The sequence below is a fragment of the Lontra canadensis genome, unplaced genomic scaffold (genome assembly GCF_010015895.1).
Source record: "Lontra canadensis isolate GAN:19392208 unplaced genomic scaffold, GSC_riverotter_1.0 scaffold24, whole genome shotgun sequence".
In the NCBI taxonomy this organism is placed as follows: Eukaryota; Metazoa; Chordata; class Mammalia; order Carnivora; family Mustelidae; genus Lontra; species Lontra canadensis.
The window spans coordinates 16,280,563-16,294,948 of NW_022631018.1; the positions used below are offsets into that span (position 1 = coordinate 16,280,563).

The window sequence follows — 14,386 nt, forward strand, 5'->3', positions numbered from 1 at the left end:
TTGAGAACTGTATAATTTTAGACCTACGAATGCTATTGATTTTCTTTGTTTCCCTGTGTGTCATTTGACTGATAGTAAACAAGAAATATTCCTATCTGTTAAGTGGATTTCCATGTAGGAAAGAAACTGCACACCTGGCTGCTTGCAGCTTGCTTGTTCAGAGCTGAGTTCCTTGAGTAACCTTCTCCACGGATAGGATGGCATGAGGATAGAGCTATGGGTGATAGCGTCTGGTGGACCCTCACGTTCATCCTGAAATAAAGACTGGAGTATCATTCAGATCTTGCCATTCTTCGTGCAGCTCTGGACACAGCAGCCACTTCCAATTTTCCTCTCTTCACTTGGGGATGGATGGGAAGAAGGAAGAAGCCAGATTTATTTGTGGGACTAAATGTCTTTTCAGACTTTTCCTCCGTGATACCTGTGAAATAAAGGGCATGATAGTTAGTAACTGACATTATATGACAAATATAATTTTTCAGGGTCAAGTTGCACCACAATTTTTGTAAGGATTTTAATCTTCTGAGTAAGAAAATATCATTATTTACTTAACTATCCTGTGTGCCTCCAGGATAAATATGTGGAGTTCCAGAAGGATGTGATAAAAGAGCAGAAGATTTAGACGAACTACTTGACTGGGCAGTTATCCATGCTGGGACTCAACTGCCCAGTCTATACAGGTTTGGTTAAAACAAAGCATATTAGAGAAGTTTGCTAGGTTGTTGTAAGGCACAGAGATGTTCTATGTTAATATCTTCAGAATCCATTGACTTACAGGAAAATAAAATTAAGATAATGCTGATAATGTTGATCATCCCACAAATGAGACCTGAAAATGAGTTTTGAATTGGTTATTTTTGGAACACAGAACTATAAAAAGTTAAACTCCTTTAGTCTAAAAATTCAGAAATTTTGTCCATAATATTCAACTAGTATTTATAGTGTACGTCGATTTGATTTTATGGCCTATTATGGGGAAGAAGAAAAGATGAAAACGGGGAGAGGAAATACAGAGAGTTCAAGGTAAAGAAAAAGAGAGAATGAGCCCCAAGGTCCAAATTCCACCACGTAAAAGTCTCTTTGGCTTGAACACTTACAGGTAACCCCACCACTCTTTCCCTCTGAGACACAAGGTGGGAAACTCAGCCCCCCACATCAGTCTGCCACCAACAGATGCAATTTTCCAAGTGCACTCATGTCTCTCTCTCCAATTCTCTATGCTCATTCTCCCTCACCTCCTCCCGCATCCTCCTTCCACTTCTTTGGTCTCATTCATCCTTCCATTCAGCAGATGTTTTGAGCGTGTGTCGTCTCTGTGTCAGTCTGTTCTAAACGCTGGAATTCCAGCCGAGAATAAGTCAAAGTACCTGCCTTGGTGAATTTTACATTCTAGTGGGAAAGAATCATTACAAATAAATGAGCTTTTCTAGAACATAATGACAGGTAGTGACAGGAGAGATGAAGAAAAATGAACTTGGGTGGGGGGACAGAGAGTGGTGCGAAGGGAGAGTCCTTCAGTGTTATTTGTAGACTCTGTCCGGGCTCTGAAGTCAACCTGGTGTGCTTAGATCCCAGCTCTGTGATTTACTTCTCTGGGGATCTTAAATTACTTATCTTTTATGCTTCAGTGTTCTTGAATATAAAATGGGGAGGTAATCATAACTACCTCCACATTATGAAGATTGATTGAAAGAGTACATATGGAACGTTTGGTTTTGTAGCTGTAACACTAATTTAAAAACAAATGTTAGCCATTTTCACCAGCAATATCAATGTTACAGTTTATATCACCTTGCACCTGAAATAAAATTGTGAGTTTTTCTGTTACTCTTCAAAAAACTAGAATATGCTATCCTGTATACCACCTTCCATGTAATCATTTTTCTATTATTGGATATGTTCTTACAGTTTTGTAAATGGAGCACGTCACAAAGTTCATGTTCTCCCATTCTCTTCCCACGTGTAAACTGAAACAGAACTACAGTTGACCCTTAAGCAACCCCCCATACAGCAGGAAGGCCATGTATCACTTTTGACTCCCCCATACTTCACTACCAACAGCCTACGGCTGACTAAAAGCCTTACCAGTAACGCACAGTTGATTAGTACGGATGCCATATTCTTACAATAAAGTAAGCTGGAGAAAGATGTTATTCAGAAAATCATCAGGAAAATACACTTAAGAACTGTACTACATTTCTTGAAAAAATCTGCATATAAGGGGATCCTCTCAGTTTAAACCTGTGTTGTCCAAGGGTCAACTGTATGTACTATGGTTAATATCTTGTGACTTGTTTAATTCTAAAGCGATTCACAAACCCCTTAAAGACATTAACGGTTGGAATCAGCATTTCTATTATTTAAAAATAATGTCAAAGACATTAAGTGACCTGTTTTGGGACTCCTTGCTCAGAGATCTTTCTCTCCTCTATACTGTGAGCGCCTTGATTTATGAGTGGCTTCTTGGTGCCTAGCACAGTGTAAGGCACATAGTAGGGATTTCAAGGTATTCTGTACATGTGTGCTTCACAAAATTAGAATTTGAACACTAAACTTTCTGAGGTAAATGTATGCCCAGGTTCCTGGAGGTGCTTTTCATGAAAATCGGCATTTAGTGTATATTTCTATATTTGGCTTCCCCCACGATTTCCCCACTTAGGCTGGACTGGGTCCCACAACTGCAGACAGTCGACACAGTGGTCCTTTAATCTACGGCAGTTTCCAGAATTTATTGTTATCTTTTGAGGTGCATAATTTTCCTGAATATGACCTAGTTTTTATTTTGGAAGCATTTTAATGGAGAGATTTTAATCCCTGACTGCATTTAACTCTTCATTAAACCAGAAGGAGAATTTTTAATTATGGTTTTGCGGTCCCTTTTCCGTCAGCAAATGGAGACGTCTACTTCCTTTGCCCTTCTTGTGTGGTTAATGAGCTCCCAGAGTTTAAGCATCTATTAAAACAGCAGCTCTATAAAAAATTCCTTTGCTTTTGGGCAAATACTTTATTATATTTCATGCTTTGATAAAACTAATCATACCGCAATCAGTTCCTGATGATCTCAGTGTACACTGTTCATTATGTACAGTAACCACGATTCATTTTTAATTCCATTTTTGTCTTCCCCCTGGCATTTAAGACATACCTGGCCATCTTCTTTCTGTAACTTGGTTTGTACTTAGAGAATGTAAAGTATACTTAATACCCAATGAGGCAAAACAAATAAGAATGCAAATACAGGCAAAAAAAAAAAAAAATAGAAAACCCAAAATACTTTTTTGACAATCTGTTAATTTTGAAATATTTATACCACTGTGTTTCATTCATCACTCAAAACAATTAAAATATATTATTTTATAGAAAACTGTTCTTTTGCCAAAAATTCTTAGTAGAGTTGAGGATTAAGAGGAATCATTCATACTCTCATTATGTCCTTTAGGACAGACTAACAGTCAAGTTTTCTATATAATTAAATAAAGCAGTTTTTGTTGTGGTAGCTGTGATTGTTATCTGTTATTCTGTTAGGCATAGGCAGTAAGAACTGATTTCATGGGACAGAGGCTTCTAAAAAGTACCGTATATTAGATCTTCTCCTCTTAAGGTTTGATCTATTTTAACGATGGGATGAATGGCCGCAGGTTAGGTTGGGCCCAGACGAGCTTCCTAGAACGAGGAGAAGAGTGACAGCATTTGAACTTTCTAGGTTGCACGGTTTAACAGGATGAGCAGGAAATCGAGAGTCACAGTCCATCCCAGCTTCCCACTTCATTCTCGTGGGATCTTGGCAAGTCACTTACCCTCTGATTAGGCTGCACTTTTTCCCAGTTTTTTTCCTTTGCAATTATTGTGAAAATGAAGGCAATCACTTGTGAAAATGCTCCGTAAACTCTAAAGCATTGTATGTTAGCTACTCTTCTTAATACATGAAGAAACTTGACTTGGCCGGTGAGTCAGAATCTTACTGATATCATGGCTCTATCCTGCAGGTACAAGGATGTCAAAGAGCCCGCAGAGATGTGATGTCACACGGCCTAGCTTTTAAAAGTAGGCCGTGAGTCCAAGTCTTAAATTACCTCTGGAGACGTTTCACTTGTCAGGTTAGGAGGTCCTATTCGATTTTTCTCTCCATTCAGCAAACTCATGATTTCCATCTCACTAAGCTAAAACGCATGCATCCTGGAATATTCATGATGAGGGTATGAACTGAGATAATTTTAGGCCCAGCATGTCTCTGGAATTAATTAATTAATTAATTAATTAATTAACAAAGCAATTAATTAACAATCCAGACAGAAAGGGGATGCACTCTGGAATTCTGGGTACTCACTTTATCATGTTGAACATGACCTCCCTTCTTTTTCCCTGGAATGCTGTTTGCAGATTCCCTTTGTGCTTCTGAACCAATGAGTGGAAGGAATCTCAGGCTGGTGGGGCTTGGTACCTAGAAGCCATAAGTAAAGAGTTAGTAGGACATAATTCAGGCAATTACTTCTATAATGTGAGTTCAGGGGTGGAGAATAGGGGGAAAAAGTTCCAACTGCTTTAAAACATGCCCTCCTTCCCAGATGCCCACTAGTCCTTCCTGACAATTTGTCCTTCTCATCACCTACAGCTTAAGTGTTAGCTCCTGTTATAATGAACACGCTCATGGGAAAGAGAAAGAACATTTTAAGAAATAATAAATTAAGATTAATTAATTATGATTTCATCTTCAGTTTATTATTCCTGGTCAAATTAGTTCTTTTTTTAAATTTTTTTTTTTTATTCATTTGACAGACAGAGATCACAAGTAGGCAGAGAGGCAGGCAGAGAGAGAGGAAGGGATGCAGGCTCCCCACGGAGCAGAGAGCCTGATGCGGGGCTCAATCCCCAGACCCTGAGATCATGACCCAAGCTGAAGGCAGAGGCTTTAACCCATTGAGCTACCCAGGCGCTCCAATCAAATTAGTTCTTTAATTTGACAGAGATTATCTGGAGTGGAAACTGGAAGGGTGACTAAGGAGGAAGAAATTCCGGGCAGGGAGACGGCACAGGCAAAGTCACAGAAGAGGGAAGAGAAATGATGCTTCGGGAAAGGCCCGTAGCATGGCCTGGCTGCAGTGTGAGGTATGTGGGGGAAAATGGTAGAAAATGAGGTTAGACAGTATAGGCAGAAGCCAGATTATGGAAGGTTTGCAGGCTGGGCTTAAAGTGTTTGAATTTTATGCCGTAGATGAACCAGGATAGAGTCTGAACTAGTTTCCTGTAGTGTTCAATGTGGAATGGTAGAGACAAGGGAACAAAGCCATGGACATATAGAACTAGAGACTTCTTTGGGATCAGACCCAGCATGCTCATAGGAGCAGCAGTTGGCTTGGCGATGTGATTTTCTTCAGCCTTGTTTGGTAGCCCAGGGTCAGGGATGAGACATCAGATTCCCCACTGTTTTCTAAACCACCATAGTCTTCGAAACCTCCAACTCACCCTGTATATAGGCAGAGAACCAAAAACAACCCCTGCCTCCCGGTTTTCTGTCAGGAATCCTTCTAAGGCACGTCTTCGAATCTGCAAAATACAAGAGTGAATGTTTAATGCAGAGGGCACACTCCATCAGCAACAAAATTCCTGGGTTCAAATCCTGACTTTGTTGCTTATTAACTGAACAATCTTGGGCAAGTTCTTCCTCTACTGACTACTTACGAAGATCAAATGAAAAAACATACATAACGCGGTGTTACTCATATGTAAGATTTAGTATCGTATTATTATTACTGACAATGATACGTCAAAAAGAAGGAAATGAATACATTTTATACAATTGAAAAAGAAAATGAATGGGCAAAACAAGATTCTGGTAAAAATCAGAGATTCCTAAGAGAAAGGTGTTTTAACTCAACTTTAGCATTGAAGTTTTGCTATTTTACCAACCATTTGAGAAGACGAAGGTGTCCAAAGGAGAAGGAGATCCTTGGGGCACTTGTTTCAAGAGCTTTAAAACTTTGCTCCAGATTTCCCCGAATGTATTTAATGCTTCAGTTAAATCACTTTAGAAGATTGTTTCTTGTTTTCAAATTGGAAGAGGATATTGAAAGTATATGCCAATCTTTATATTTTTAGGTTGTGCTAAATTTTGTATCTGTTATGTGCTATGCCTATGTCTTTGGCCATAAAGAACTTAGGACTCAGTGGTGGGTAGGCAGTAAAGTAACTATACAAATATTTTGGTTCACTAGAGAACACAGGAAATGAATATGCTGGAAGACACAAGGCAGGAGAGACAGGGGTTGTTGGGGAATGTGGTATTAACATTTGTTGAGTATCTGGGATGTAACAGGTGTACCTTTTTCTCAATTAATCCTCACAACAACACTTTGAAGGGCTTTCCAATGAGGAAAGAGATACAATAATTTATCTAAGATTAAACCTAAGTCTGTCACACTCCACATCCTGGTCCCTCTCCCGTCTGTGCTCCTGCCCTCTGGGAGCAGCCCAGTGCCATCTGGACAGAAAGGTGGGGTTGTGGAAATTGTTTCATTTGGAAAAAAGTATTTATCAAATATGAAGTTGATAGTATAAAAGAATAATGACAGAATGAACACCCGTGGACCCACTGCCCCGTTTTACATGTTGAAACAATACCATCAGCTTTGAGGTTCTCAGTCCTTTTCATCTGCCCTTAAATGTAATGACTGTCTTGAATTTTGTATTTTTTTTTTATAATTTTATTTTTTATAAACATATATATATATATATATTTTTCCCCCAGGGGTACAGGTCTGTGAATCTCCACGTTTACAAACTTCACAGCACTCACCATAGCACATACCCTACCCAATGTCCATAACCCCCCCCAACCCCCCTCGAATTTTGTATTTTTAATTGTCTTGCTTTTATTTGTATACTTTTATCTTTTATGATTTTTAGCAATATTTTTAGTTTTGCCTCTCTTTGACTTTTATATAAATGATAATTACATATAGGTATATTTTAAATTAACATACAATATATTATTGGTTTCAGGGACACAGGTCTGTGAGTCATCAGTCTTACACCATTCACAGTGCTCACCATAGCACATACCCTCCCCACCGTTACGTACATGTTCTTAAGCACACTCTCATTCAGTAGCATGTGTCAGACTATTATCCATATAGGAGAGTGTTATTTGGTCCATTTATGTTCACAGCTCCATAGTATCCTAATCTATAAATGTGTTATAATTATGTACCGATTACACCGTTCATGAGCACTTAGGCTGCTTTCCGGTTTTTGCTATTACAGAATACTGCTCTGAGCATCCTTGTACCCGTCTCCTAAGCCCGTGTTTAAGAGTTTCCCTAGGGGATATCTCTAGTGGGCTATACCTATTTTTGACTTCACTGGTTAATGTTAAATTGTTTTCCCAAGTGCTTCGAGCAATTTACACAACTTCCACCACCAGATTAGTGTTCTGATTGTGCCAAATGCACACTGGCCCTTGGTAGACACAGACTTTCTAATATTTGCCAATCTGCTGGGTGTAAAATGGTACCTCCTAATGTTATTGATGTGAATTTCCACCTTTTACCAATGAGGCTGAGCATTTCATCATGTGCTTACTAGCAATTTTTTTTTCCGTTTGTGATCTATTCAAGTATTTTACCATTTTTTAAATGGGACTGTCTTTTTTTCTTATTGATCTCTTAGGAATTCTTTTGTATTCTAGACACTAGTCCTTCATCAGTTACAAAGGTAGGATGGACTTGACAGGCAGAGAAAGCCTTGGATGTGGCAAGGACAGCTCAGGCGAACTAAGGGACAGAAGACAGGAATGCTCAGGAAACAACTAGCCTGATTTGTAGAGGGTAGGGCAACAGTAGGTTAATAATGGGAGATATGTTCAGAAAGGTTAAGTTTGGTTTATTGTGTGGAAGATCTTGAAGAAATCGGCTCGTGCTATATATACTCTTTAGGAATATTAGAAATAGAATGAATAGTGGGATCCATTTCTCCCCTAAATCTGCATTGATGTGTGTCAGTCTGTGATAGGCAGAATCATGGCAACCAAAGATGTCCACACCCAATTTCCCTACCCCCAGCCTATGACTACATGGCCTCAGTTGGCAAAAGGTCACTTGGCAAAATGTGATTAAGGTCAGGAACCTGGAGATGGATTTTCCAGTGGGGCCCAATCTAATCACAGGTATCCTTAAAAGCAGAGAACATTTCCCACTTGGTTGGAGACTTGTGACCCCTGGGAAACCGTCAGGGAGAAACCATATTTTTGGCTTTGAAGACCAAGGAAGAGGGCCACAAACTAAAGCAATGAGATTCTCCCCCTTAGAGCTTCCAGGAAAGGAACAGAGTTCTGGCAACATCTTAATTTTAGCCCAGGCACACCCAGGTCAGACTTTTGACACACAGAACTGTAAGATAATTAGTTTGTGTTGTTTAAACCACCAAGTACGTAGTAATTCCTAAGAGCAGCAATAGAAAGTTAATACACTGGGGAGATCCAAATTCAGGAAAACAAAAGCCAAGAGCTTTCTCTTGTTTGTTTGGGATTTTTTTGTTCATTTGTTTCATGGCTACCTTGGGAGAAGAAAGAGACTTGAAAAACTTAAAGTCATGATCCACTTCAAAGGCCTTGGGAGGTGTACGTTTGAAAAGCAAAGACATTGAGCTCATTTTTTTCCATCTGCAGAAACAAAGAAAACTGTTCAATGCATACCCACATTTTTTATCCTCTGCCTACTAAACAAATATCCATTACATCCTTCTTTCTTTGGGTCCCCGGTTCTCTGGTTCCCATGACACCAGTCCTGATGATGCTATGGCTGCCCTTAAGTCACTCCCTATTTGCTCACTCGAATACCTCGGGCGTGCCTACGGTGTGCTTAGCATTAAGCTAAGACCAGGGTATAGAAAGATGTACAGAACATGGTCTTAATCTTCAAGGAACTCACAGAGTTAGTGAAGGAGATGCATATGACCAAATTAGAATATATAATTTTGAGTACTAAGACAGATGGTTGTGGTCAAGGCTCAGCAATTACCCAAGGGAGAATGACCAACTTTGCTTGGTGAACTTTACCACATCTTGATGAGTCTTGGCTCTATGACACCATCTCTCACGTTTTGTCAAGACTTCTTCTCCAGGGCTCTTGCTGGCTAGCCTTGAGCTCTTCAGCGGGGTTTGGCAGTCACTTGGAATCCTTGTTGATTTTTCTCAAACGGGTCCTGTCTTAATCCAAATTCTATGTGGACTGTGACTCTTAGTTTCTCTTCCTTTTTATTCTACCAGCTGTTGGACTAGATGATGGCACTGAGTGTCTCCAGCTTTGAACCACTTGGGATTTTCCTAAAGGACTTTATTTTAGATAATCCCCTTTGATTCTTCCCACTTTGGGCTCATCTAGTCAGTTTTCCCAGTGCTGATTTATTTCATGTTGCCAGTCCACGTAGGACTGGTCCCCTGAGGTTATCCACCAGGCTTTGCTGATGTTAAACTCAAATGAGCACTGATCTCTTCCATTATGACAAAGATCCAATCACTCAAAACAAGAACTGAACATTACAAAACAACAAAACACCTTCCACCAACTCCCTACTTCCTCCTGGGGAACTGTCCTCTACCTCCAAGCCTTTAAGCAATTCTCGTGTCCCTGAGACACAATCAAGCCCATGAATCACACTCTTATTCAAATTTAGAGCTATCTGACTTCCTTACAAAGTAACCTATAGGATTGTCACCTCATGTCTCCTATTTTTTTCTCAAGCACTTGCTTGTGGCTTTCTTTTTGGCATCCAGGTGGGTCTATCTTAATGCTCATTAAATATCCCCACTTGGATGTCCCACAAGCATTAAGACTTAAACCTGTCCAAAACCAAACTCACTATCCTTTTCTTCAGACCTTTTTCTGTGTATTCTTTTGTGATTTCTCTAAAGTTTAAAATCCTTATGTTGGCCCATACCAAGAGCCCATTGTGATTTGGCCTCTATAAACTTTCCTTGCTCTATTTCCTACCATGTCTTCTTCGTTGGCTCACTGAACTGCCAAGTCTTGAAAAACTTGAAGATGTATCATAGTGTCTCATTAATTAGTGCTTTTCCTTAAATAGGATTCAGCTAAGCAAAGAATACCAAAATTGCCTCTTTGGTCCTCTTTGTTTGGTTACATCCCCTAATTCCTCTGTGATTATCTTAAGAATTAAATTTTCTTAGAAGTACCATTATATTGAACTGTAGTTTTTTGTTTCCATATTTCTCCCCTCCCCTGGACTGTGACATTATTGAAAAGCCTTGGACTGTTCACCTTTGAATTCTCCACATTTAGCCCAGTGTCACAGTAGCATAAGAGTTTAATTCTTGTCTATTCATCTAAAAACAACACAACATGGGGCACCTGGGTGGCTCAGTGGGTTAAACCTCCGCCTTTGGCTCAGGTCATGATCTCAGGATCCTGGGATCTAGCCCCGCATCCGGCTCTCTGCTCCGCGGGGAGCCTGCTTCTCCCTCCCCCTCTGCCTGCCTCTCTGCCTACTTGTGATCTCTCTCTCTGTCAAATAAATAAATAAAATCTTAAAAAAAAAATAAAAACAATACAACACAAAACAAAACAAAAACCAAAAACAATGGTCTTACTTTTGCCGATCAAATACCAGAGGACATTCATATTTTTGCTTCTTCTCTGTGAACTTGTTTTCTTCTTTTATTTCTACTGGATATTCGTTAACATCACATGGCAAAATGAAATCACTTGATTGTGATAGTTCAAACATTCTTCGCTGTCCAAAATACCCACAGTAATGACCACTGAAGGCATGCCAGAGCCTGAGGAGAGGCAAAGGTAGGGAGAAGAAAGTGACTGGAATTCAGTGGAAGTTGTTCTGTTTATTGGATCATTTATATGGATTTTTCACTGATACATTAGGGACTTGGAGCTTGATTCTAGGACTCTTCCTATTGAATACATGAAACTAATCAGAGCAGATCCATTTTTTTTAGTTAGAATTCTAATCTACAACAATTTTAGGAACTGTCAACTTGAGTCTGTACTTATGAAACCCATTCAAGGAACAGATATTTCCTAGAATAACCCTGCTCATTCAAGGTGATCAGAACCCATGCTGGCTGGGTATTAGCTGAATTAGGCCTTTGAGTGGGCTACATCTCAGCTGTTTACCTTCGTATCCATGTCAGAAGAACTTGTGGGATGGGTTTCACACAGACTCTTTTCCTATTACCAACATCCTCTCAACCTCTGTTCAAAACTCCTACTATTAAGGAAACACCATACTAATTTCTTAGCACTGAGCTCTTAAATGGCAGAAGAAATGGCTCCCATCTGTATTCATTATTTCTCCATCGGTTCAGTGTATGAGGTCCCTCTAGCAGGCTACTTGCTTTAAAGTACTACAGAATGTTGTTTGCAGGAGTATGTGCTCTAGGTCTCAAAGAAAGACAAAACGCTATGTGGAAGATCTTTATATCTTGATTTCAACCTCAGAGTAGCAAACAATGGACACAGTCATCATAACCCATGAGGAGGACAAGCTAAATGAGTTAAGAGGTAATTCCACAAAGTCCAAGTGTTTTCGCAGGTCAAGGGGGCAGCCGTTGAGGAGGAGACAGCAGAGGGATCCAGCCAGCACTGCTCACATCTGACAGCATCCTAAGAATGTAGCATAAACACCTGATATCCCCTACATATTTGAATTCCCCAACACTCTATCAACACTGTGCCCTTTCTAGAGACTTGACCAAAGTGAAATGGAGCAGCCCTTCCACCATGGAAGTTAGAGGGTAAGGACTACCTTCAGGACAACTCCAAACTCCCTGTGTTCTTGGCCAGACCTGAAGCAGCTTCTGCTCTCCTTGGTTTTGTGGCATTTGCTCTGGCATGTGGACTTCTCCTAGATGATCGGTCCTGCCTCACAGCCTGATTTCCTGTGCCTCAGATACAGATCTTCACCCCTTCCAGCCTCTGTCCAAGAGCTAAGCCTTTATTACAGTTTTTCCTTGTATAAAATCATCATCTCTTTGACGAGAAAGATTTAGTGTTAAAATTGCCTACCCTGCTAGAGACCAGCAGCTAGTGTTTGCAAAAGGACGGAGCTTAGTTATGAAGAGAACCGTCTCTGAGGGAGCTCTTCATAGAGCTACTTTTTCTGAGCTGCATATCCAGGGAGATCTTCACTTGAAGTAATCTTGAAAGTGATTTCTCTGTGCCAAGGGTGACTGGTCTGAGAAAGGACTGCTTTTAACAACGGGACTGTGTGCACATGTGACATGTGGGGTGTGTGTGTGTGTGTGTGTGTGTGTGTGTGTGTACGTGCTTGTGCTACCATCCCCAATTAGTACTTCTGCTGACAGGTAGCTGAAAATAAGCTGGAACAGAGACCCAAGGGACAGAGTCGTGAAAACCATCTATAATAATGAAATGTCATGTCCTTAACTTTTCCTATGAATAAAACAACAGATTCCCTTTCTGGCTGAGGAAAAGCTCTATTGGACCCCAGGTTGAACTTACCCCTGCAGACTCACCTCTAACTCAACATTTCTAAAAGTTGACCTTCACTCTTCCACACTCAAAATATCTTCCTCTTTGGGCGCCCCCTCTCCTCCCAAATGGTACCAACATTCACTGAGTTGTACAAGCCAGGAGATATTCTCGACATCTGTCGCTTACCTCCCCTTTCAGTTAAAAAGTCTCTGTCTCCCACATTTTACCTCCTAGACAGTTCTCGGACCCAGACTATTTCCTTGCGGCGCAGTTGGGACTGCCCCAGTCCAGGCCACTGCCGTCAGCACGGACTTCAAACTGTTCTCTCTGCTCCCACTTTGCTGCTCTGAAATCCATTCCCTACATGTTATTTTTTAAAAAAATGTAAATCAGATGATGTCAGTCTTTCACTTACAGTCCGTTGGTGGCTGTTCTCTTTCAAGGCGAAGATCCAGATCAGTCTCAGGTGCACACAGGGTCTTTTATACAACGCCAGATACTCCTTCCTTTTGCCTTCACTATGAGCTCTCCAAGACACTTTGAAGTCTCTCTACCTCTCTTGATCATTCCTGACTTTATTCTCCCATGAAGATAATTCATTACCATGATTTTGAGGCATTTTAAGATGAAGCAGTTGGTCTCACAAAGTGTCGTGACGTTTCCTTTCTCTTTGTCAATGGGTGTGTGTGTGTGTGTGTGTGTGTGTGTGTTCAGCATTTTGTGTGTGTAACCTTAGCATTATCCAGGTGATGAGAAACAAGTAGACTTTGCAAAATCAGTCCCATTGTCTGTGAAAACGTTAGCTCACTCCCATTTTTCTCAGCATTAAGTAGCACTTTGCTACTATTTTCTTTGTGACTTTTGACCCTGTGTCTCCCGTGGCCTTCCCTGGGTGTGGGTCTATCTCTCTGAGATAATCATCTTGCTTAACTCTTCTAAACGAGTCCACCAGAAAATACTTTTAATTAAGTATTTGTTATACTTCTAGTGTAGATGAGCAGGGCATCTCATCTCCTTGGGCATGGAAAAGAATTCCAAACCATGGCCATCTTTTCAAAGCCCTTTGTGCATGCAACTATTTGTTCATGTATTTATTTATTTTAATTACCCAATCAAGAGTGTATTCACGATATATACTTGAACTTTAGACCCAAATTTTGATTTCTCATGCTCAAAACCCTAAGTTCACAATATGAAGGTCCATACCTTACTGAGCCATCGATGGAAGCAGTAAGCACCAATTGCTTGTCTTCTATATAGATTACTTGAATAATTTCTAAAGAATGAGCACGCCAGACAAGCAGCTGCTTCAATTTCTAGAGAACAACAATAAAACATATCCCTTGCAATAAGTATATGCTGATCAAAATCCAATCTTGAGCAAAACCATTAACCACTAATGAGCCAAGCGTATGACTGAATGGTGTGGACGTCTGTACAAGATGTCCCTCTGCCTGGTGTCTGCTAATCTGCACATATCCCTGGGAGAGGAAAGATCTTATGTCTTTAGCAATTTCTCGTTTAAGTGAGGATTAACAGTGCCTTTAGTTGAGGATTACAAGATGAGCAGATGAAGGAAAAGCCTTAGGAGGAGGGGTTTTGGGGAGGCCAAGGCAGAGTGGAATCAGGAGCAGGAGGGAGCAGAGATGAAAGGTAAGGACCAAAGGGGAGGCTGGCAAAACTTTCCAGCCTAAAATTTTATCCAGAGATAGCCCTGGCTATTTTGTTCTTTGATTGGTATGTTCCTTCAAGTTGTGTGTTATCCTCAAGTGTAGAACCCTAGATTTGCCAACTGGGGAGCTGGCTCTGCGCCAGCGTCCCCTTCGAGCATGTTCCCTTTCTTTCTCTGATGATCCCAGATCAACATGACTTCTTCCTGGGTCAATTACCTAGAGCATTTGTGTGGCTAGAATTCTGGCAGC

The 14,386-nt window shown here is 40.5% G+C and overlaps 1 protein-coding gene across 3 annotated transcripts in view; it reads right to left on the bottom strand.

The window, feature by feature from the left end:
• Nucleotides 1-218: 218 nt before the first annotated feature.
• Nucleotides 219-14,386, bottom strand: part of WDR64 (WD repeat domain 64) — a 137,587-nt gene continuing 123,419 nt past the window's right edge. For all 3 annotated transcript variants that reach the window (XM_032862931.1, XM_032862930.1, XM_032862932.1), the window contains 6 exons: nt 13,671-13,780; nt 10,604-10,792; nt 8,551-8,656; nt 5,464-5,544; nt 4,328-4,441; nt 219-421 (listed from right to left, as the gene is read on the bottom strand). In XM_032862931.1, coding sequence (XP_032718822.1) covers nt 338-421; nt 4,328-4,441; nt 5,464-5,544; nt 8,551-8,656; nt 10,604-10,792; nt 13,671-13,780 — 684 coding nt within the window. In that variant the 3' untranslated portion in view covers nt 219-337. The remainder of the gene's footprint in view (nt 422-4,327; nt 4,442-5,463; nt 5,545-8,550; nt 8,657-10,603; nt 10,793-13,670; nt 13,781-14,386) is intronic.